The sequence below is a fragment of the Emydura macquarii genome, unplaced genomic scaffold, assembly GCF_026122565.2.
Source record: "Emydura macquarii macquarii isolate MOO-44397 ecotype Brisbane River unplaced genomic scaffold, CSIRO-AGI_Emac_v2 contig_1390, whole genome shotgun sequence".
NCBI classification, from domain to species: Eukaryota; Metazoa; Chordata; order Testudines; family Chelidae; genus Emydura; species Emydura macquarii.
In genome coordinates, this window is record NW_027131527.1 from 22,263,123 (window position 1) to 22,287,993 (window position 24,871).

Consider the following 24,871-nt stretch of genomic DNA (forward strand, 5'->3'; position numbering starts at 1 on the left):
CTCCCTCAGTCATCTTCTGGAGGTAGCTTGTGGCCCTCAGGGCATGCAACCTGTCATGGGTCTGGGCCCCTGTGGTCAGGGCCTTCAGCTGGGCCCCTACCTCCTGTAGTACAAATCGGTTCTGAGCGACCTGATCATTAGCAGTTGGTTCATCTCTTGCTGGGCGGCTGCCTGGATCAAGGCCTTGACCACGTCCTCCATGTGGAAATGCAAGCAGGCTGGCCACTGCACTGATGAGATCCCTCTCCTGACACCAATTGTGGTGTGGTGCTTGATGGGGCATCCACCCGGCACCCCTGGGTCCAGCGCTTCTCTAGGTGGTCACCCCTCGCCATAGCCTATAGCCCCAGCTAGGGCCTGTGGGGACTTCACCTCTTCTCTGGGGGGAACTTTGGCCATCCCAGCTGTGGCCAGTGGGGGATGTCCAAGCCCACCCTCTACTTCAGACACCATTCCAGGGACACTGATGGCAGCAGTCTCCCACTGCTGGCTCACCTAAACTGCTACAATCTTTTCCCTGAGCTGCTTTCCCACGCTGCCCTTCCTGGGCTTTAGTAGCCATCCTCCTGGTACTGGCAACTTTCCTCTACCGTGGTTCTGCCCCCTAGTCCACTTCTGGTTCCTTCAGCTTCTTGTTCTCATAGCTCCAAACTCTCTCAGCCATCTGACTGGTGCAAGAGCTTTTAATAGGTCTTAGGGGGCCCTTAATTAGCCCCAGGTGGTCTCATTAACCTAAGGCTACCCTTCCCAGCTGGCTGGGAACAGGGCTCTGACCAATCTGAGGCTTATGTATCTGCCTTCAGTGACTCTCTCATAGCCACTTGGCCATACCTTATCACAACATGTTGATCAATTATTGCTTCATTTACTCTATGCTTGTTGTATTTTATTCATTAAGTGTATGTATTTCAAAGTGGTAAATTTAATAATTGTTGTTAATTTAAAGTTTGTGGAAAAAAGGAAGGATGTTGTATTTATGGAGAATCCATTTCATAATCCGAACCGGTCTTTTAGAGTATCAAGTATAGCAGCTGGGGTCACATTAGTCCATTCCAGGTTTTGATTTGGATTGGAGAGTTGAGTTAGCTACAAACAAGGAAGCTGCATGTTGTGTTCAGTGAGCTACAGGATTCAACCAGTGGTCTGTGGAATCTTACTTTACTGCTTCTGTGTGATTCATTCCTGAAGCTCCTAATCAGTTAGCACACAACACATTTTGCATGAGTTCTGTTTGAAATGTGTTGGAGAAATGCTAGAGCTGCTGGGAAGAGCTTGGAGATACTTTTGCAACTAATAAACTGTACTGTAAATCATCTCTTATGCACAGGACAATTCCAAATACCTCCAATTCTGCAGCTTTTATTAAAATTAGTACATTGCTTTCTACAAAACAAATGAATCAGGTGTTAGTAATGTTAAACTTGGATTGTAAAAGATGTAATAAACTAGGACTGGGATTTTCAGAAGAACCTCAGGGAGCTAAGGCACCCAGCTGCCTCTGACTTTCACCCCTCCTCCCCCCTTCCAGGCTTGTGAGTTCAAGCCCCAGCCTAAACCCCTATGTTTACACAGCTGTTTTTAGTGCATAGCATAAGTCCAAGTCTGTAGACCCAAGCTCTTAGACTGCCACAGTTTTAAAATGCAATATAGACATAGCTGGGTGTTCAAGCTCCTGGCCCCTTCTGAAGCCTACAAGTACTGTAGGAAGTAAGCATTCTTAAGCTCTGAGGGATTGTTCCTGAAAAGTGCAGAGTGCAGCTCCTGTTGATTTCAAAGGGGCACTCAGCACTCTTCAGGAGGTGCTCAGTACCTTGGAGGATGGTGCATGTTCTGTTTTAATCATAGCATACAGTACTGAGATGCCTGGTTTTATAAATTACAGTGCTCATTGTCCACGATACAGACCTAGGTATAGTACTCCTAAAGGCCATTTCCAAATCTATGACATCAGTGCTCTCCTGAGAATACGGATTGGTTGCTTGCACTGCCATGAGGGACATCAAGATTTGATTCTTGGGCTTGCTCTCTTGCACCCCAGGTAGGATGTGACTGAGCTAGTTGTAGAGGCTGCATGATCAGCCCATGGGAAGAGTGAATGTACTTCATGTGCTGTTTCCCTTCGTCTAACAAGTCATTCAGGCTGAAAGTATACAGAAAAATATAAATCATGAATGGACTGGAGCAATCTATAATGTATATTTACATTGAATATTTAGTACATAATGAATCCGCAAGCACTTTGCAAACAATAAGCTAGGTGCTTATGACATACTTTACTAAGGCACAGAACAATGGCTCGGATATTAGATTTGCCCCTTGAATTTGAAAAGTCTATGGAATCCTTAGCTTCTGCCTGAAAAGCTGCCAATGGCTGTCCATAGAGATCGCAATTTAAGCTCTCAAATAAAGGATTTTTCTTACAATTTGGCAATTATACTGGAGTGTTCTTTAAAAAGTGTGTTATGTCTAACGTTTGCACAGTAAACTTAGCCAGGTTTATCTCATCTGTAGAAATCTCAGTTATTCTAGTAATCTACTTCACACTTTGAGCAAACCATCATGACATATGCAGAGTATAATTTCAGTTAGGAAATGCCTTGTTTTTTACATTTACAGCTAGGTTGCACTACCAAGGCTTGTATATTGTATTATCCATCTGTAAACACCTCATTATGTTCTTAGGATCAAATACATCAAATCTATTAATAAGACTTGATTTAGCCGTAGGATACAACAACTTCTTCCAGCATATCACAGGACTGTGAGCCCCAAGCGGTAGAATTCTGCCTGAAGGGAGGTTTGCACTGGCACAAAGTGTTCACAGCTGTCTTCTTCTGAGGGGGCTGGAGATGGTCAGTGGGCAAAGCTGGCTTTGGAGAGGGCATGAGCTAGCAAACTTCCTGGGCAGCTTCTCCTGGCAGGGCATGTGTTGAGCCACAGTCTAAAGCTGCCCTCAGAACACAAAGGAGGGTAGAGGGGCCTGATCAAGGGCATAGTCTATGCAGTTATTAGGTAGGTAGATTCATTCTGTGAATTCATTCAAGTGAATCAACTATAGTCATCTGTTTTTTTTCTTTCTTCTTCATATATACAAAGCTTTGAACCTAGCTCTGATGTAGTGCTTTTCATCTGTAGAGCTCAAAATGCTTTCCAAAGGAAAGTAAGTATTATCTCCGGTTAAACAACGGGAACTCTGTGGCTTGGGGTATGTCTACATGACTGCGGCAGCAGGGATGATGTAGCAGCATTGATCGAGCAAGTCTGTGTAGACCCATGCAGTTGATCGGAGAGCACTCTCCGGTCGATTCAATTAGTCCACTTCCTTGAAAGAAGTAAGGCTGCATTAGTGGGAGGGTGTCTCCAGTCGACGCAGCGCTGCGAAGACACCACAGTACGTCACCGTAAATACATCGCCATTATGTAGCTTGCATATCTCCTGCCGACTGCTGCCGCCAATGTAGAGCAGCCCTCAGACAGGTGAACTGATTTACCCCAGATATATAGCTATACACACAAGTTACACACACACGTTTTACTCTGTGCTGTACATTAAAACATTAATTAATAATATTTACAGAACTAATAAGTGCCTGTGCCTACACTGTGAAATGCATTTTCCTATAGCTGTAAACCTCATCCTCTCATATCCGATTTCCTCCCCGCTGTTTGCCAGCCTCACTCATTTAAGTCTTAAATTGAGACGATAAACTCTTTCAGATAGGAGTTGTCTTCAGTGAAACAAAAAGCACATTATGGGGTGCAAAATAAAAAATGAATAGTTAGTAGTCTATAATTGGAGAATATTTGCAATATGTTAGTTGCTTTTATTTGCTTTGAAGTCTTTACATGCTCTACTCTTTTGGACTCATTTGGTTATGTAAGGGACAGCAGGCCTTACCTGGCTACAGATAACAAGATGCTTCTGTCTCCATAAAACACAGAATATATGGTAATGTAATATCTTTTCCACTTTTCTTTCAGATTAATTGGCACAGCATCAGTAGCACTTAAGGAACTTGTAGGCAACCAGAGTAGATCTCTTCCCTTCAAGCTTACTCCCTTGCTAGATGAAAGGGGACAGAACATTGGAGTGAGTGATTTCCTTATCTCTGTTTTACTGTTTTATTGAATTAAATGCTCTAACAAGAGGGTTTAATATGAAACAAAAACATTTCAGAATCATATGTTTGCTTTGTAGATAAGATGATTAGTGATTTTATAGGCAAAAGTACTGAGTGGAGAGACAACCGTAATGTATAACTACATCAACACCATTTAAATGTTGTGCAGCACGGACAAGAACATTTTAATTAAACATGTTAGTTTTCAATAACATGTAGTAAGATATAGAGCATATTGTTAATGAGAATCAACCTACCATTAGATATTTGGAGAAAAAAATGGCATTTACTTGCTTAATTGCCAATTTGAGTTCCCACATGCAGATTTTGCTGTATACTTTGTGAAAATCAGTAACTGTGATGGCCTGGCTTCTGGAAAACACTCAATAGACATGTTTAAGTCCATGCCTGTTCAGAACCGTACTAATATTTTGACTTAAGCATGTGCTTAAAGATAGGCCTGTGGTTAATTGCTGTCCTGAACAGGGATGCTTTCCTGCATAAGGACCACAGTACGTGAATGCACAGTAGCTGAGTTAAGATACCCGGCAATACATGCTTATGTGCACAAGGGCAAGAGCAAGGCTTTAGTGCGGGGGTGTGCAAACTATGGCCCACAGGCTGCATATGGCCTTTCTGAGCTTTTCATCAGGCCCTCCAGCTCTATCGGTGGTCTGTGGAAAGGTTGCAGAACAAGTTTTGCAGCGTGGCAGTGGCCACTCTCCCTCCCAATCCTGCATCTTCCCCCCCATCCTGGCCTCGCACCTTCCCCCACCCCCCCCTTCTCCCACCATGTGGGCCCAGTAGCGCCCTGACTGGAGCCACTCCTGTCCCCAAGCAGCGCTGGCACAGCCACTCCCCCTGCAAAGCCCCGCCCCTTCTCTTCCACCCCTCTGAATGGGCCGCCATACAATTTCTATATGTAGATGTGGCCCTAAGGCCAAAAAGTTTGCCCACCCCTGCCTTAGTGACAATTTCAGGTACCTTCTCTGAAACAATTCAGAGTCATCTGTATTTTGTCATGTACAGTTTTGTTGACTCTTTGTTATAGCCTGTTAATACTTTAGTGTTGAAAAGTGCAATGAAGTGCTGCAGATCACTATACAATCAGTATTGTAATGAAAATGGAAAAGGACACAGTGCTCATGTATAGGGTTGAAGCATGGCCTGCAAGTTAGGAGAGCTGTATTCTACCTCCAGCTCAGAGTTGGTATCACATTGAGCGGTCACTCTCTCTCTGCCTGAAGTTTTCCATCTGTAAAATTGGGATAATACTGCTCACCTAGCCTGCATGGGTATTATGAGGCTTTAACTAATTATTTAAGGTTTATAGAGTACTGTTAAATAATTGGATCTCATTATGATTGTAGTCAATACACTTTCAGATTAGTTGCAACGTGTGTGGCCTGTAGTCTTTGTATGTATATGCTAATGTAGCAGGGGATAATGCCAATTTATTTATTTATATTTTTCAACAGGCTGAAGTTGTCATTGTAAAATGTAGTACAACTACTTGTTTGCTGTTAATATTGACTTGTAGGACCACTTGTTTACCCCGCTTTAAGTCAATTATTGCATATTTAACTGTACATTTCTATGCAGGCAACGATTAATTTGGTGATAGGATATGAGCCACCAGCTGGGCCTGCAAATCCAAATGATCCAGGGGGGACCGCTGCACAAGGCACAGCAGGTAGGTCATATTTCTTCAGACTATTATATCCAAAAGGTCATGCAAGGGAAAGATAGCATTGTTCATCAGAAAGAATGGAAAGTAACTGACAAGCAAGCATGTTTAAACAGGTTTATGGTAACGTGTTCAGACTGTAGATGCTTCAGAACTGAAGAACTGAAACTTTATTTCCTGTTAAAATACGTTCTATCTGAGGGCCTTATCTGACACCATTGTCTTCAATGGGAACAGTATAACTTAGGATAGTTTAGATCAAAAGCGTTTTAAAGGCTGATATGCAATATTTCTTTTAAGAAAGAAACTTTATTCCAACACACAGAAAAACTGCAATAAAGATATGTAATGCTGTAGTGAAGGCCAACAAAAACAAGGAAATGCATAGCTAGGGAGAATATACCCTAAATCCTTCACTACCAAGACACATTGGGAAAAAAACATCAAAGCCTCATCCACAGTAGACTAGGTTATTGGAGGATACTATTGTGTCATGTTAGGCCCCAGATTTGACTAGCTATAATTTTTATAAACTAGTGGGGAAAAGTCTTTGAACTCTAAATAGTTAATAAATATATTTTAATCGATCTCCTCCTGAGAATGTTTTTTAAAAATCCTCCAGTGTTGCAGACAGCAAAAGAAAAATGTGAAATTTGTTGCTACCTTTTTTGCAACAGCCAATTAACTAACAACCCCAGTACCCAGGTCCATGCTAACAGTGTGCACATAAGTGATGTTAGTGCACAAGCAAAGAAGGAAATTAAAAAAAAAGTTAAATAGTAGAAGGACATTGTTAGCAGGTATGATATAATCCACTAAAAGTTATGGCAAGAGTTCCATTTTATTTGAAGGTTTATGTTCACTTGTAGTTTGTCTATGAGGAGAAAGGCCTTTCTATTTTCTGTATTACCAAATATCAGTTAGATGAAATAAAGTCGCTGCCAAGTTTTTTCAATAAGACATTCAATAGTGTGGCACTTGTAAAAGCAATTGAGGCTCTCTTTTATTTAATAAAGGACTAAATTAAGAGAGAAGGTGGTGCTTTATTGATCTTTATTAACTTTAAATCATTAATCTGACATGCTTTGAGCTGTGTTTTATTTGGCAACAAAGCATTATACATGTGCTAATACAGATTTGATGACAGGAGGGTTTGTTTGTTTTTTTGTTAAATCATTCATACCTGCCATTTACACCTTGTGTGGATATTTTTACTTTGCTTATCTCAGGCAGTATTATTCAAAATCATGTATTATGTTTATGTTTTAGCTTCTTCCACCCCCTTGTTAATTTCTCTTGTGTATCATTGTCAGATTTTATTTATATACAAGCAGTACAAGCAGAGTCTGGCAGAGATTCATTGAAGAATATACAATATACTTAGTAAATGAAGAAAGCAACATCTATGTTATTTGTGTATGGTCATAATTACTGAGGGAGAGAATGACCTCTAAATTTCACAGCATTACGTGGGAGTTCATCTGTGTGACTCCCACTAATTTTAGTATAAATTATGGAGCTAAAACTGAAGGGTTGGGGTAAGTGGACAAGCAATTATTTTGTTTAGTTTTACCAGATACCATATCTAAATAGTAAGTAATAAGGGATATCCACTATAGCCAGTGTCCAAAGAGACTAACTGGTACGAGGCAGAGCAACAGGACCCTGACACTGTATTTGCAGCATTAAATATTTCCATAAGTTGAGGTGCCCCTAAGATCCAGACTTATTAGAAATTCCCCCACGCCACAAAATCAGAGGTCAGCAAGTTAACTGAACCTGTTCTCTGTGGATCAAATCCTCCCCTTACCTGTGTAGAAGCAGAGGGCCCTTCAAAGCAGAATCTGTGTGGTTCTGATGTTCAGTGAGAGAGCAGGATTTGGGAGAGGCATGTACTGTGCCCACATACCGATTCTGGACCTTTTCATAGCCTGAAAATATTACTTTTAATGAACTGGTAGTTTCCCAAGGAAACATGCAAAATTTTAAGATATTGCATATTTTTCTGTTAAAATTGATTGATGTAATATCATTTTGCTAATCTCCACAGTTTTTTCCCAGATTGGTCCTGTTTTCAAATTAAGTAAAGATGAAAGTATATGAAGCTATTGTTAGAGAGTTTTTGGATCTCTGGATTCTAGATATTAGTCCCCCAAGGCATCAGTTATGCTCTCTTTTCACTAATCTTAGTACTGAGTGGTTGCTCATCAGTCCTTAACGAGCCCTGCTGGATGTCTTTCACCTCATGCTGTAGCTCATTCTGAAACCTACTTATGCCTGAAACGAACTACTTCACTGTGGTGTTCAGCAGATACTGCTGAAGGTGCTTAATGTTGTGGTTTTGAAATCTCTTAAACCTTACTGAAATTCAATTGTTATTTCCCTGAAAGCCTGTTGCATAGTCTGCAGTATGCTGATAGGGATTTAGTGTACAGGTGAGAAGGGAGAGTGTTCTATGTAAAATATATACTTAGAGGCCAAGGCGTAACCTTTCCCCACAGTTACCAAAACCTGTTCCTCTAGTTTGTCTCTAGGGATGTGTTACCTGTAATCTTTGGATTGCATTGTAAAAAGTGAATGAAAGTTAGGCCTTTACCTGTTGACAGAGCATAACAAATACGGAAATTAAAATGATAGATTTCTTAGGTGAGGTCCTGGCCTCATTGAAGTCAATGGGAGTTTTGCCTTGAGGGGTGGGAAGTAGATACCATAAATTAACAAAGATTTTGGTGAACATTTCTAAAATTCAAAATAGCACTATGCAACCTTTGACTTGAACCACAAAAGTACTAATCAACATAAGTATGTATGACTATTTTAGATAGATAAATACACTTAAATGCAGTTACTTCTGATGTGATACAGAAATTCTAACAGTGTTCAGCAACTCAATATAAAACCTAGTTCAGCAAAAACAAGTTACCAAACACAACTTTGTTAGTTAACTTTTTCATATATTCAGTTTATTTCCCATAGCTGTGAAGTCAAGTTGACTGCCATGGTCCAGTCTCAGAAATGCAAGTGTAATCATAAATAGAGCTATGTAACCAGTCAGTTGCATAGCAAGTGTGGGAGATAGATCATTACAAAGATGTCAGCAAGATGGAACTGCATTGTTGAAATGTATAGATATGTTTAGTATATGGTACTTCACCACTAGGGACATTCCCAAGACATGATTAATTTTTTTCATTGACACACTAGGCTGGCAAATTACACACAGAAGTTCAGTAGAGGATAATTATGAATGCCAGCATATATAACTTTATCTTTCATAAAGTTTGTTTCTCTCTTGCTAAACTTCAGCCGTTTACCTGGAACAGTACTTTTCAACATCCCTGACTCCAGGTTCTTGGCAACTGATGGCTCTACTTGCCAAACTTCCATCATTTCAACCAAAATGAATCTCAGGCTCTCCTCAAGGACCCTTCCTTTAGCTAATAAATGTACAAGGCTCAGCAGCTGAACTATCTTTATGTAGTGCCCTTGTGACTCCAGATTCAAATATTACTCTCTGTAGAAAGAGGATATCAAGGTAATACCATATCACCTCATGTCCAGTGGGAAAATGGAGGGAGAGTTATGATACATACCTAAGGATTACAGAGCAATTTCTTGGCTGCACAATATACTGGTACTGGTCCAAGTTTTTCCCAAGTTCTCAAATAGTGTTGTCATTCAGGACAATTAAAAACCTTAATTGCACTCAATACCTTTAACCTCAGTCTGCAGTTTTGTAACTGTTTAATACCATCTAGGCAGTTCCATCACTCCTGTAAAGCTTATAGCATACACTATTCCTTAATCAACAAAAGAAGGTAAAAATGCTGTGGGAAACATGATTTTGTGGCTCAGGTTCTTGTGGAAGTTTTGCCAGAGTGGGCTATTAGTGGATGGACCACTGTCATAGTGCCAAATTTAATTAATTTAGAAGATTGATATTTAACTGATCTATACAGAAACCTTCCCAGATTCTTAAGTTAAATATTACAGGGACACCATCAGAATTTCATTAGATACAAAGATGAATGCACTAAGATGCACTTTGTGCACTGAATGCCCAAAGAAGAATGCACTAATTTCCAGGGGCAAGTGGGAAAGCCCATTTTCACATCTATTTAGAACAGGAGCCTGCAGTAAAAAGTTGCGCTATGTTAGGGCCCGATTTACTCCCATGAAAATTAACTTCCACTGGAGCAGAACCGGTCCCCTAGCATGCAGCTACTAGTCATGAACTGGTGTGGTCATGGTACTGCCTGGATTCTGCTTTGCCAACAGATTTTGGCAGTGGATTTGATAGATTGCAAGGGGACTCCCTTAGATAGTCTACATCCCGGAGGGGACATATACATAGTCATTGCATTTAAAATATAGAATTAGCTGCAGGTGGCCCAACTCCACTAGCTTTCAAGAAGGAAGGAGGCATGTTGATTTGAAAAATTAATTGTTATAATGAAGTAGCATGAATATGTTTTCTGTGCAAGTCTTTGATCTCATGCTTTTATTACTGTAATTTTAAGATTAAACTATTTGTTTACTAGTTGTGCTGCTTTTCCCTATTTTAGATGGAGAAGAAGATGGGGGTTATGAGGATGGGACTGATGGTACAGTTGGTGGCATTGCCCCAGCAGTTTCAAGTGATAGAAAAGAAGCCCAGCTTGCTCAGCGTATCACTAGAGGAAAGAAAACACGAAGAATCCTTTCTAACAAACCCCAAGACTTCCAGGTAGCTGAGTTTTAAATACTGTACTTTTTCTTTTCCTGTACAACCTGACATAATTATCTTTATGAGTATTTTCAAGATAACCTGAATGTCAGAAACAAGACAAGCTAATGCATTATTAAGGAATTCAGATTAGTATTACAGAATTGACTGCAAGTCCATCTTTCAAGTGTGTTTTTTCAAGCACCTCTGTTATTGTGTAAATATTCACAAAGTGAAATTTGGGAATTTTGCACAATTCTTCCTGAAATGTAGGGAGAAACTTATGTATTGTGTAACTATTGAGTTCAAACCAAAACAATAAAGATTTCAAATATAATTGTGGTAAGAGCAAGTCCAAAACGCAAGATGTTATCCTGAGAAAGTTGTGTTCCAGAGTTCTCTGGAGAATATTTTGTAAAATTAAGGTACAGGACAAGTGAGGAATTAAAACTAGAGTTGTAATTATTGTAGTTGGAAGGTCTGAAATGGCTAGTCATTCTAAATCTGCTAGCTGCTTTGGTGTTAACTTATTTTGGTGGGATAGTAGAAAGGAGAAATACTGTTGGTGTTAGCATGATCAGACAGGCAGACAGAAACGCAATGTAAAGTATCAGCTACTGCATGCTATCTGTATTTAATTTTTTCAGATTCGTGTTAGGGTCATCGAAGGTCGTCAGTTGTCTGGAAATAACATAAAACCAGTAGTCAAAGTTCATGTTTGTGGACAGACACATCGAACAAGAATCAAAAGAGGAAACAATCCATATTTTGATGAGGTGAGTATTTAGAAAATACACATTTAATTATATCTGAAAATCAGTTAGCTGACACTATCAAATCAACAAAAATCTGTTATTTCAGAAGGGATAGAGGGATCCGGTTCATAATGAAGCACCCCCAATCTGCTTAACAAATAAGCATTTGCTAACATTTTAAAGGTAATTCTGATTAATGTGCAAAGTTAATTACCTATTTTTTAAAAAAAAACCATTTGTTCACATCATAAAACCCATACCACAATTAACACCATTTCTGGCAGTCCCAGTATGACAAGAATCAGGGGCCCAATCAACCTCCCATTAAAGTGGCTAGGAGCCATCCTTTGACACAGCTGGTCATGTGAGATAATGACGATTTGGATAGACCCAATCACATGAATGGTCTGTTCTCCTAAGAGAAAAGAGAGAGTGTGGTGTTGAGCAATTGTTCATCTCTTGAGCTCAACCAGGTTCTATTCTGTCACCCTTCCTGCTCAACATGCATATGAGGTTTTGCAGGGATTGTGAGACAGTTTGGACTGTAATACCACCATATGGGGATAAGATGCAGCTCCTCTGTCTCCTTTTTGTCAAATCCAGGTGATGTGGTCTCTTTGCTTTCCCAGTGGCTGGCAAAGCCTGGGCTTGGATGAGAGTGAATTGGGAGAGGTGTAGCTCAGAATATCTGGAAAGTGATTCGAATCCTGGATGTAGGAGAGAATCTGTCCCACAGACTTTATATTGAGAGGGAAAGGTTGAATGTATATGGAAGTATTTAGTATAGGGAATCCACATAATTAATATTAACGACACGAGTGGCATTCCTTTTTGTTATTACAGTTTAAGAGAATAGGGACTAAACTCTGGCTTCTTGCACTACTCTGATGCAACAAAGGGGCCAAAAAGATGGATTAGCTAACCAGCTAAAGATTCTCCCAGCATGATAGAATCCCCAGCTTCTTGTCCTACACCACACCTATCACATTGCAGCCCCCAGCACAGGTGATATGTCAGTGCGCAGACAGGAAAATGGTGTATCTGGAGTACTGGTGAATTCCATCCATCCCTGCCTGATGTACTGGCCCCGTGAAAGCCATTACTAGCAAGTGCAAATGGCACGGTGGTTAGAACCACCCATTGTCCAGCCTCAGCAAGCATCAGTAAGCAAGCTAAAGGCAGAGTACAGTCACTTCTTTGCATCCTTCCCTGCCACTTGGTAACGTGCTGAGCAGAGCTTGGTTGTGCCTGCAGGTAAAGCCTGGTGTTTTTTGGTTAAGCATATTTGTGCAAATCTGTGCTACCAAAATCAATCTGTTTCACTTATGTGGAAATAACTATGAAATTTTTAGTGTATGTATCATCCTAGTTGGCACCAATTGTCATCCTTGCTGATAATTGCAGCAGAGAGGCTAAAGATTGATTGGACATGCAGACTGAACCATCCCCATCAGCTCTAGAAGAGGTTCTGCCAGAGCAGGGTTAAGGCATATTAGCAGGGCAATGCTGGGAAACTTGCAGTGTAACTGCCTGTGTTATACCTGTTCTATGGATATACAGCGGATTTCACTTTTCAGGGCAGTGCGTTAATGAGTGCTAAATTCACATGTAAAACATCCAAACAGGAAGCAGACAAAATGTCTATCAACAGATATATGCCTGGCAAGCTACTTAAATAATCATTTCATGCTGTCTGTAGCTGCAAATCATGACGTTAACATTCTAAATCAGTTTGTTTCATCTTCACAGATATTTTTCTACAATGTCCACATGGCCCCGTTAGAGCTGCTTGATGAAACCATAAGCATTCGGGTAAGGAAAAAAGGTGTTATGTTAGAAAAGCTCACTGGATGCACATGATGCTGTCTAACCATTGTCTAACCATAAAAATTGGAAGGGATTTCATTCCTTTTTTTTTTTCTTTTTTTTTCCCTTTTAGGTGTATAATTCTTTTTCTTTACGAGCAGACTCTGTGTTGGGAGAATTTAAGGTGCGTATGAGCAATCTTCCCATATTCTGCCTACATTTAGGGGTTCAAAGGAAGATTAGAGGAATAGTTAAAGCATCTGTTTTAAACGTATTAATACATACTGTGTTTGAAAAGGGACAAAAACTTACCCTTATAATGTTTTGCTTTTAATGCTAGAGAACATTTGCCTCTACCAGTAGCTTTAGGACAGTCAGTCCTATTGTTTTAGGTAGAAAACAATGTTATAATTATTAGTTGTTCATGAGAGGTATGTCTGTTATTCAGACCAAGTAACTTAACTCGCATTTTGCATTTAGTTATACCAATGTAAATATGGAGTAGCTCCCCTCGACTTCATTGAGTTAGTTCTCTTAACTGTGCTGGCTCTGCTACGCTAGCAGGCACAGACAGTGGTAAAAACCTCCATGTTACTGAAGTCAGGAGCTGTGACTGATTAAACAGGGAACAGATCTATTAAGTAAGATGGTGCCATTTTCACATAATCACTTTTCAGAATAATGTGCATTTATTGCCTTGCATCAAGTGCCTTCACAATCTTTTATGGAGATACTTGGGTGGTCAGCTCACACACTGTGAATCTCATAGACTCAGAGATTTTAAGGCCAGAAGGGACCATCATGATCAGCTAGTCTGACCTCTTGCAATTGCTGGCCACAGAATCTCACCCACGCACTCCTGTAATAGACCCCTAACCTGTGGCTGAGTTACTGATGTCCTCAAATCATGATTTAAAGACTTCAAGTTAGAGAATCTACCTTTTAATCTAGTTTAAATCTGCATGTGACCCAGGCCTCATGCTGCAGAGGAAGGTGAAAAACCCCCGAGGTTTCTGCCACTCTGGCCCAGGGGAAAATTCCTACCCAACCCCAAAAATGGCAGTAGTTAGATCTTGAGTATGTGGACAAGACCCATCAGTCAGATACTTGGGAAAGAATTGTCTGTAGTAACTCAGAGCTCTCCCCATCTAGTGTCCCATCACCAGCCATTGGAGTTATTTGCTGCTAGCAGTCGCAGATCAGCTACACGCCATTGTAGACAGTCTCATCATACCATCCCCTCCATAAGCTTATCAAGCTCAGTCTTTAAACCAGTTTTTGCCCCAGTTTTTACCGTTCTCTGTGCCTGCTAGCACTGCAGATCCAGCACAGTTAAGAGAACTAACTCAATAAGATCAAGAGGAGTTACTCCATATTTACACTCGAGTAACAAAATGCAAGTAAACTTACTAGTCTGTGTAACATACGTGCCTTTCATGAACAACTAATAATTATAAAATTATTTTCTACCTAAAACAATAGGACTGTCTGTCCAAAAGCTACTAGTCCAAGAAAAGAAAAAAATATTTTCAGTCTCTGAAGGGTAAAACAACTGCTCTGGAAAGTCTATCAGTTGTTCTGCATCACCTGGGTCTTGAAGGAGGAATTCAAACTGCCATTGGTTCAGAATATTATCGTATATTGCATGATGACATTCAGAATCTCAAAAGTACAGAGAAAGGTGTCCCTTTGATTAAATAGGCTTGTGTAGTAAAAGAGAGGTGGGTTGGGCAGCCCCTTAGTTGTGTAAATTGTCTTAGCTCCCTTCAAGTCAATGAAGCTGTGAGAATTTACACCTGCTGCGGATCCGCCCCAGGAAGTGGAGATGCATACGACAGGTGTTTGTATCCAAAACAATGTAGAAAAAATGTCAAACAGTTGTAATTCCTACTGGTAAAAAGCCACTCTTATAACTTCCTCAAGGTCAGCATTGGTATATATTTCACCTTTGCCAGTTGCATGCAGTAAATGCTGGTGGGGTAAATTAAATAGTCTTTGGAACAATTTAATTTGTATATTTATGTGTTTGCAGGTAGGTTACTTCTTGGAATATTTTATTTAGATAGAAGAGAATGCTTTTCTAAATGAATCAATACATCTCCTTCATCCAGTCCTGCTGAGGTTGCGTCCCATCCCTCCACTCAGTGGCACATTCTCCACCATCTTTCTAGAGCATCACTTAGCAGCATACTGCACAAATCAGTCCCCTTCTCTTCCCTCTGTTCTCTTTCTAGCCCTCACAGGAGCCAGGATTTTATTTTTCATAACATAGAAACAATGTAACAACAGTATGAAAAACTGAAGGGAATTAAGACCTAACCCCATACATGATTTCTGATGATAAGGGTAGGTAAACACTAAAATAGGTTACTAAGGGAGGTTGTGGAATCCCCATCATTGGAGATTTTTAAGAACAGATCAGACAAACACTTGTCAGGGGTGGTCTATACTTGGTCCTGCTTCAGGGGAGATGAACTAGATGGCCTCTTGAGGTTTCTTCCAGCCCTAAGTTTCTCAGAGTCTATGATTAAAGCCAAACACATATATTTGTGACTCTATTTTGCTACTTCTTATGATATAATATTTTAATCTTTATTTCAGGTTGACATTGGCTATGTTTATGATGAAGCTGGTAAGTAACAATCTCCTCAAAGCCTGGGTTTCCACTTTTCCTTTGGCTTGAGATTCCAAATTAAAATGACTGTGACTTTCAGCTGTGTTTCTAATGTAGAAAAACATGTCTAAACACATATGGATACAAAATTATTGAGATAGATGCTTCAGACCTTAATGCAGATGCAGACAGATGCAGCATCTTAATCAAAAAAGGCCACAGGCATTTAGCTCTTCAGTCGTCCCCAAATGCAACATAAGTATCTTACAATTTTTTCTCCAAAGGGATTTTAATTTTGGTATAATTAACTTAAAAACAAGAATTATTAAGTATGAAAAGTCATGCAAAAACATTGTGAGGGAATGGTGTGCCTGAGTTAGTATGCCACTCTGCATTTTAACATTATTGCACAGCTTCTTGTGGGTAGTGCTGCTGGCCTTAAGATAGAAGGAATTTTTTAATACTTTTTTTTTTTTTAGGGTAGACTCTACTTTCAGACAATTGGCCTTGATTGTATGACTTTCACTTTTACTTCTTGTGTAAAGGAGAAGGCTGATTGATGGATTGATTGTGCTTTATTTCAGGCCATGCAGTCATGAGAAAATGGCTTCTTTTGAGTGACCCTGAAGACACAAATTCAGGAGCTAAAGGCTATCTGAAAGTCAGCATGTTCATCCTGGGGGCAGGAGATGAGCCACCAGTATGTTTAGTTTGCAGATTTGTTTGTCTTCTAGTCATGTATCCAAATCCTTCTTTCTTAGACACTATTTGCTTCATGCTGGTTAATTCACTTTGTGAGCAATGCCAGGAACTAAGGCCAAGATTTTCAAAATAACTAGTGATTTTGGGTGCCTAACTCAAGGCACCTTAAAGGAGCCTGATTTCCCTTTGAGGTGTCTCAGGTTTGACAACAAAAACTCGAGGCATCCAAAATCATTAGTTACTTTTTGAAAATCTTAACCTTAACTATGTGGTACTAGCCAGAAACAGCTAAAAATATACGCCTCCTTACACTATGTTTCTTTCCCTGACTTCTTCTCACTCCACTACTGTCTTCAGTCCAAATACTGCCATACTACCTTTCACATTGCTGACATGCAGGCCTCTGTTAAAACCCCTCCCTGATGCCTCCTTGCTCCCATTGCTGCCTTCCCTCCCAATATCCCAGTGTTATCTCCTTCTGGTTCCCACTGCTACCTTCCCCTTCTCTGTCCTGGTGATTCTTGCAATCACAAGGATGTTTGTGGGAATTTGACAGTTTCCTATTTGTTTTAAAAGGGAAAGTTGTAAATTCTCCCAAATTACTTCACTGTTGTACACAGTTTCCAGCCACAGTAACATGCTTTGTCAGGAGACCTTGTGATGGGTGTATAAATTTCATACAGTCACCACTGCACAAGTGCAAAAAAGCATCAGAAACCTATAAACATCATATCTTCATAGTTTATGTTCATTATTTAAAAATAGCTATACAGAGGGCTAAGAAAAAAAGATAGAGGTTGCTCCCATTTAATACTGATGAGGCTGAAACTGAAAACAACACATTTCAAGCAGAACAAATTTTTATGGTTTTATAATTTTATAAATCCTAAAAAAAACCCTAATTTGTGCAAGTGCAGATAGATTTGAACCTGTGGTGGGACTAAAGGATGCTACTATAACCAATTATATGGCATTATACATGATTGTCTAGCATATGATGCCTTTGTTATATGGAGGTTGGTAATATATACCAATATATCTCCAACAGATAGAAAAAAGAGAGCGAGATAATGAAAACGATGATGTGGAGAGTAATCTTTTACTGCCAGCTGGAACTTCACTTCGATGGATCACTTTTCTTCTTAAAATCTACAGAGCCGAGGACATTCCCCAGAGTATATAGCTTCCTATTACTGGATTGGACATCCCTGCAATCGATAACCTGTAGAAATATCTGTGCTAACTGATAAAAAATAATTCCCATACATAAAACAAGCAATAATGTGGATTATTGCATAGTTTGAGCCCATAATTCTGTGATGATTTAAGCAGCCCATTTCTTTTTTCAATACTCAGTGAAATCTACATAACGTTGTAATGGGTAATGCAATATTATCTCAGATAATCTGAAATTTTATTATAAATGGCCATGATGTATTATTTGACCAACTAGTGTCCCTTTGTTCCTCAAACAGAGATTCAAGATGATAATTCAACTGAGTAGGGAGTCTGTATTTTTAATCCATCCTTTTATTCTAAATCGTGTCTCTGTTTAATTATTCTATGCTTTCTCCCAACCCCAAGTCAAAGGTTGTTGAGGAAAGTCCAGTACCCAAAAGGTCAAACAAATTGTTCCTAAACAAAGTTATTAAAGCCCATAATTTTTTCAAACTTATTCTAATTGCAAATGACACAAAATGAATACTAATCATAGTCTATAGATACTGGCTTCATAATGGGAGAAGGGAAGCAGTACCTGTGTGCAATACACACAATATTGTGTCTACCTGAAAATTCATTATACCTTAGACATTTGTGGTAACAGAATATGTCTGGCTTTTATATATTAGTTCTCTCTCTTTCACTGCACCCTTCCTATGGCTGGGATGACAAGCAGGCCACCTTCAAGACTGCTGATCTATTGCTACTTGCTGGAGGGTGTGAAAGGATTGCATAAACTCCTGTTTCCCCAGCTCTAGGCTAACATCAAAACTCACTGTGATCTTCTCAGGACCAAGATTTTAGAAGTTGTTTCTAAAGCTCAATTATTTTTTCATCCATTTTTTAAAACTGAATACATAGGGCTAGATCCTGACCTTAGTTATATTTATGCAGCTGCATTGACTTAAATAAGATTGGTAAGAAGTTACTGAGACAATCTTTAAGAAAAGGGTAGAAGTTAATTTTTGCCTTATAATTTCTCCTCAGTGGATGATGCTTTTGCACAGACTGTCAAGGAAATATTTGGAGGTGATGCAGACAAGAAAAACTTAGTAGATCCATTTGTGGAAGTTTGCTTTGCTGGGAAAAAGGTATTTGTCTGAGTTAATATTTAAATTCTTGCATTCTAGTCATATGTTTGAAAACTGTATTCACATGTCTAAGTATATTTTTAAGATGTTTGACACTGCGTTCACAGTGCACTGTCAACAAGAGACAATGACTTTCAGCATATCTAGTTCAACACTTGGCAAAAATGGGTAAGTATTGGTGGAGCTAAAATATAGGATCACACATGGAATATTAAAAAAATTAAGTCATGGGAAACTTCAGTTGATAGAAACTAAAGGTATTCATCTGTGTAAGGATTTACAGGACTTGAATAAAGCATATTCAATAGACTGAGGACATACCATAACAACCGTAGAAAGGGTGTTTAAAGCTGTGCTAATGACTCTAATTAAAAGAATCTAAGATCTAGGGGCTTGCCCACTTCAGTTTACCTGTTTATTGAGTGTTCCTTGTTGCTTTATATACCTGGTTGCATGGATTTACTGGGATGGACAAATACACAGATGTTCACACATCTGTGAGGAAGGGCACAGTTGCACATCCCGTGTATGTTAGTTGGCCATAATGACTTGCTTTCATTAAAAAACAAACACCACCCACACATCAATTCCATGTTATGGTTAGCAGTTAGATTATTGCTGGGTTTAGGCATAAGTGGTATAGATAGCTGCATACGATGCCACAGCAATGGGGCCTCTAGTAGGCATCAATAATAAAGGGAAACTGGTTGCCCGTACAATATATCTTTCATCCATTCCAACATGTAGACAAACTGAGCATGAATTCACCAGGTCTGATCATGCTTTTTTTTTGTTGTTTTTATTGCTGTTGTTCAATCATATCCGGGTGTGACTGTGGTAGCACTTTATTTGGCGTGGAGGAGTTGATGAGCTTTTTTTCCCCTAAGTTAGAAGCTCCAGTTCTGAGAACCATGGCCCAGACTATGGTGGAATAGTTTTGTCTCTTGCATTTATGTTGCATAAACAGATTAGCTCAGCAAAAATTACCAACCTAAAGCTAATGCCTCAAAAAAGCATGGAAAAGTGAATATTAAGTTAATACTTAGCTCACAAAGACAAAATCACGACCACCATAAATTGAATTCACAATCTTGATGGATTCATTTGTACAAAGCAATATCTAATGAGACAAATTTCTGATGGCCCTACTACTGTAGCTCAGCTGTTACTTCAATATGGAATGGAGGGCCTAAAGTAGGGCCTAAAAATAGGAGGGCCTAAAGCTATAGCCTTATTAGCCTATGGGTTAATCCGGCCCTGATATTAATCATTAGCTACTGTAGGAGCCCATGATGGCATACCATTTGACCAGCCTGAATACAATTTATCCTAAATTGTGTCTGGGTCTATGTTTTTTTGTCTGCTTTTTGAGCGTGAGCTGCTATAAAATGTGTTTCATTTTGGGTGTTTTTTGTTTTGTTTTTTGCAGGTTTGCACAAATATAATTGAGAAAAATGCTAATCCAGAGTGGAATCAAGTTGTGAATCTTCAAATCAAGGTTAGGCTTCCTGTTGCTTCTTTAAAAATCCATCATAAACTACTTATTTTTTTATTCAGAACATTATTTTTTAAAGTGAAAGATAATACTGAATAATTTTATTTTCTCTACTTTTTTCCAGTTTCCCTCAATGTGTGAAAAAATAAGACTAACAGTTTTAGACTGGTGAGTTTTGACTTTTTTGTATAAAGCATCAGACAAAATAAAATTGTGTTGAGTGGAATAAATTCTGCTTCTTTACAATTCACAGGTGTTTTGGAACCTTAAGCCCTGATTGTGTAAAGCACTTAAGCAAGTGCTTAATTACTCTTCCCAAATAGTGATGCTTTCCTTAATTGGGACCATAAATAGCATGGCATTGGAGCACCATCAGTTTCTGTGCACTGTACAATCAGCATTAGAGTGGATTAAATAATACTTGTAGAATAATTTTCTAATCAATTGTTTTACAATTCTTCCCCATTATTTGGCCAACTTATAGAGAGGTAGGCAAATACATACATGAATTCCAGAATATGTTTATTTCCAAAATGTAAATTACTATTTTTGTAATTATTTGCTTAACTCTAATCAGCAATGTATGTTATATTGATTAACAGGAAACTGGATGATATTCAGTATATCAAGCATATGTACAATTTTTGGAAAAGTGGGGCAAATATTAATATGCTTAAGTTATAAGTTCTATTATTCTTATTGTGAGTGTGATCGTGCCCGTTAGGCATAGTCCTAGGCTGGGGATGGAGCCACCCAACCCCTGGGAGCAGAGCAGACTACCCCTTAGAGTTCCCATGTGTGCAGAGGTTGCACACCTCTGGCTACTACACACCATTATGGGATGCAACTCACTTCCTCTAGCTGGGCTGCCAGTTCTGAGACTGAAATTCTGCCTGACCCTTACATGAACACTGCAACACTGGAAGAAGCTTCTTATGCTCTCCCCTCATATACACACAGCTATGTAAGCGCCAGACATCATCTGGTGTTTTCTTAATAAAACATGCCAGGTGGTCTAATCATATATATACTATAAATACATTTAGTCATTTGTAGGATGACCAGTGTTGCATTTAATTACAATCTTACATTTCATACAGGGATCGTCTTACAAAAAATGATGTAGTTGGAACAACATATTTAAGTCTCTCCAAAATTGCTGCATCTGGTGGAGAAGTAGAAGGTGAGTTATTCAGTATCACACAATTCAGCAAGTACTTTCTGTGTATGTAAGAGAAATAGCAAGAGAGTGTAGGGAAGTTTGTTTTGCTGGATTTCCCTGTGTTATACCAGTTCTGTGGCTAAAAGAAGAACTTCTGTTTTTAGTGCTTTCAAATTGGCCACTTTCCAGAACAGTAACTTTACTTTTAAAAAAATCTTATGGTGCTGAAGTATTAGTATTTAGTTCACAAAATTGAGAAAGTATTCTGTATATACTAGATAATTCAAAACTCAGTTTTCTGATACATATAGAAAATATTAATGAATATTTCAAACTCCACATAACTGATGACACTTCAGTCATCATAGTCCAGAGTGCTACAAGATGTTTTTAGTGCCTGCGGTGTTTATGAAAGGGGCCAATCTGAAGTTCACTATTTCAGAACCAGTATGGGATGGGGAGCTAGCAAACGTGACCTTGCCCTTCCCTTCTTTGTCACTGTGCTCAAACCCTGGTTTTGGAGAAACAGTCTAAAGTCAAGAGAGGAATAGCCAGTCTTCCTGATGAGACTGCCTATAAGATGCCAGTTGTGATGTGAACACCAATCTGGTAAGAAGTGGTCTGAGATCACCAACTCATTTCACCTATGCCACTAAACTTGTGGTCAAATGGCAACGACTCTCTTGGTTACTACTCAGACCAGTGATCTAAAAGAGACGGGCTCTGTATTTCATTACCTCAGCCCATCTAAACCCCAAATCACTGGATTCATTTGATAGTTTTCAATTAAATTATTTGTTGAAGTGGGCCCAAGCATAGGTCAAAGCTTTTCATTCAGTTCAGTCAACTGACTCTGCTACTTACTGGGAAAACGAAAAAGCTGAACTGATGATGGCTGCAAGAAAACTAATCTAGGTAGGCAGGGTTCCCATCCTCCTGAGATATTTTCTCTCTTAGGGCTTGTGTGATCTGTGAACTTATTGAAATATTGCAAGAAATATATACTCCAACAGGATTATTCTTCCCATTGATAGTTAAGGAAAGACAAAATTGAGATTTCCTTCCTGTTTCTGTTATGCTATGTTTATAACTATTTCAATATAGTCTAACCTAATGATTGATATATAATTAATTTCATATTCTTCTGATAGCAGGATCCCATTTATAGGTGGGCCAACTCCCTGCCAAGTGTTTTGTCATAAAAGTTTTACAGCATATTAACTGTCCCCATAGAATAGTTCACAGTAAATCATGCTTGATATTTATATAGCTGCCTACTGTAACAAGTAAGGTGAGTTAGCCTGAAGGAAGCTGGCCCCAAATAATTTCCATAATTTGAATTAGTATTTTTCTCTGATGTACGTAATGAAACATCCATATAGTTGTTGTCTAAGAACGGCCCTGCTTGTCCAGAAATAAGCTGCCAGATAAATAGTTTTAAGAAACAAAATTATATTGGCCCCAAGACTTGAGCATGTATTTAACTACATACATGTGGAGAACTACTACTGGTTTGAGAACCATAAAGTTAAACCTATGCAGAAATCTTTGCAGGATCAGGGCTTATGATTGTTCTGCCTTCTCCTCTGTTACAAAGTTATTTAATTTCTTCTGTGTTTCTGATTTGAAATCTGGGTGTTTAGTTACTGGAAAGTCTTGCTCAGATTACCATCTCTTCTGAAAATTGCTATTCCAGTGTCAGATCTTCAATATAAGATCCCAACTCTTCTCCCCTTGTGGTCAATGGCAAAACTCCCACTGATTTCAAGGGTGCAGGATTGGGTTCCAAGAGGCCAACTGATTAGAGCTAGTCTAATTATTCCAGTAAATGAAAGTATGCTAATATGCAATCTGTAGCATGGTTGTTTCCTTAAATGAAAAGCACTGTAGCTTTAAACAAAAACCAAAAAACTAGTTTGTATTATTTTAGTTTTTAAGATGGTAGTTAAAAGTATTTAAATAAAAATCTTATATGTGGGGCTCATACAAAGCTACTGAAACTGACAGACCACAAAATTGTATTTTGATGTCAGCGCTAGGCATGTCTTTCTCTGTTTAGAATGTATAAAACTAGGGAAATACCACACCCCATTTTATTCAAGCAGCAAAACTCCAGGCCACTACAGAGTTCACTTCAGCTTTGATTTAGTTTTAAAGCAGATTGCACTTTGACATGTTTAATTTTTAAGTTCTATAATTTCTTGTCATGTAACCTGTTGTCTTTTCATAATGTAGAATTTTCATCTTCGGGAACTGGGGCTTCAACATATGAAGGTTTATATCTTGGTCTGTAATTTGATTTTGCTGTCCAGTGCCCAAGCTGAGTAATGTCGTCTCAAAACAAAACGAAGCTGTTTTTAAAACTTTTTTTTTTTTTAATTAAAGCTAGTGATTTAAAAAATATTTTAAAGGATAAAATGCTACATTTGGAGACTATTAAATATGATTTTACCATTTAAATCAGTTTTGGCACTGGAACTGGTTTGCAAATATTCCTGTTTGGCTGATGTGTGGGGATGCAGTTTAGAGCTAAGCATGTAGTTGTTTCAGTTATTAACCACTTTGACAAATGGCTTGCAATTCTTCAGTTAGTGATGAAAGGCTCAATCATGTGTGCTGCTGCAGAACTCCCTATAAATAAATAACTGCCTAAAAGATTTCACAGCTGTTTTGCTTATGCTTAATTGGGTGGATAAATAGGTCCAAAAAATGAAACCAGACTTACTCTAACTATGGACAAATTGGTCTTTGCTAGAGTTGTTTCTGAAAATCATTAAGTTAAAATTGCATTTATTTTTATTCAATAAATGCAGATTAAATTTAAATACTGTTGAAATGTAGCTGAATGTTAATAAATTTATCCACCCAAATGCTTTGTTTTCTTATCTGAGATCCAGAAGTGCAGCATAGCTCACCAAGCATGGCTTAATGAAAAATAGGATAATAATGAATAAAAGCTGAAATCATTTTTCTGAAGCACTTTCAAGCATCTGTGATAATCAGCTCTTTAAACATACCTCCTTTAAAAAAAACAACATTGATTTCTTTACAAATGCGCTTCCGTTTGAACTTAGCAACAGCATGCAGCAGACATATTAATTCAATATAGAAATCTATTTTTAGAAAGAAGGGGTGTTTTTATTATTACTCCTATGTTTGCTTCTAATATCAGAGGCAAGTGTACCTGGGTCATTTAGCAATCAGTGGAAGATGATTGCAGTGGTATTAAGATGTAAGGCAGAAGAAACAAAGGATTGAAAGAAAAGTTTCTACTCCAGCTAAAATTTCTCACCTTAAGTCTGGATGCTTTTAGCCCTTTGCACAGAGCTGAATTTTCTCCACACTAAAGATTTACGCTGCTTCCATTCAATTTTAAAATACAGAGCATCCACAATGTTAACCAAAATTATGACTGTAGAGACATTCATTTAGAAAACCAGGTGCTTCATTTCCCCAAATATAGGTGATTAGTTTGCTGAAGCAAACTCATTTTAGCACTATATAGAATATAT

General features: G+C 38.7%; 1 protein-coding gene across 2 annotated transcripts in view; it reads left to right on the plus strand.

Annotated features, from left to right (window-relative positions):
- MYOF (myoferlin) overlaps positions 1-24,871 on the plus strand; it is a 117,254-nt gene that overhangs the window by 39,129 nt on the left and 53,254 nt on the right. The window contains exons 4-17 of one of the 2 annotated variants that reach the window (XM_067552858.1): positions 3,982-4,090; positions 5,724-5,814; positions 10,374-10,534; positions 11,161-11,289; positions 13,018-13,080; positions 13,208-13,258; positions 15,676-15,706; positions 16,273-16,388; positions 17,439-17,565; positions 18,599-18,702; positions 20,132-20,200; positions 20,322-20,365; positions 21,298-21,380; positions 23,595-23,633. In XM_067552858.1, the coding sequence (XP_067408959.1) occupies positions 3,982-4,090; positions 5,724-5,814; positions 10,374-10,534; positions 11,161-11,289; positions 13,018-13,080; positions 13,208-13,258; positions 15,676-15,706; positions 16,273-16,388; positions 17,439-17,565; positions 18,599-18,702; positions 20,132-20,200; positions 20,322-20,365; positions 21,298-21,380; positions 23,595-23,633 (1,217 nt within the window). The remainder of the gene's footprint in view (positions 1-3,981; positions 4,091-5,723; positions 5,815-10,373; positions 10,535-11,160; positions 11,290-13,017; positions 13,081-13,207; positions 13,259-15,675; positions 15,707-16,272; positions 16,389-17,438; positions 17,566-18,598; positions 18,703-20,131; positions 20,201-20,321; positions 20,366-21,297; positions 21,381-23,594; positions 23,634-24,871) is intronic. The other variant, XM_067552859.1, reaches the window with a different exon arrangement.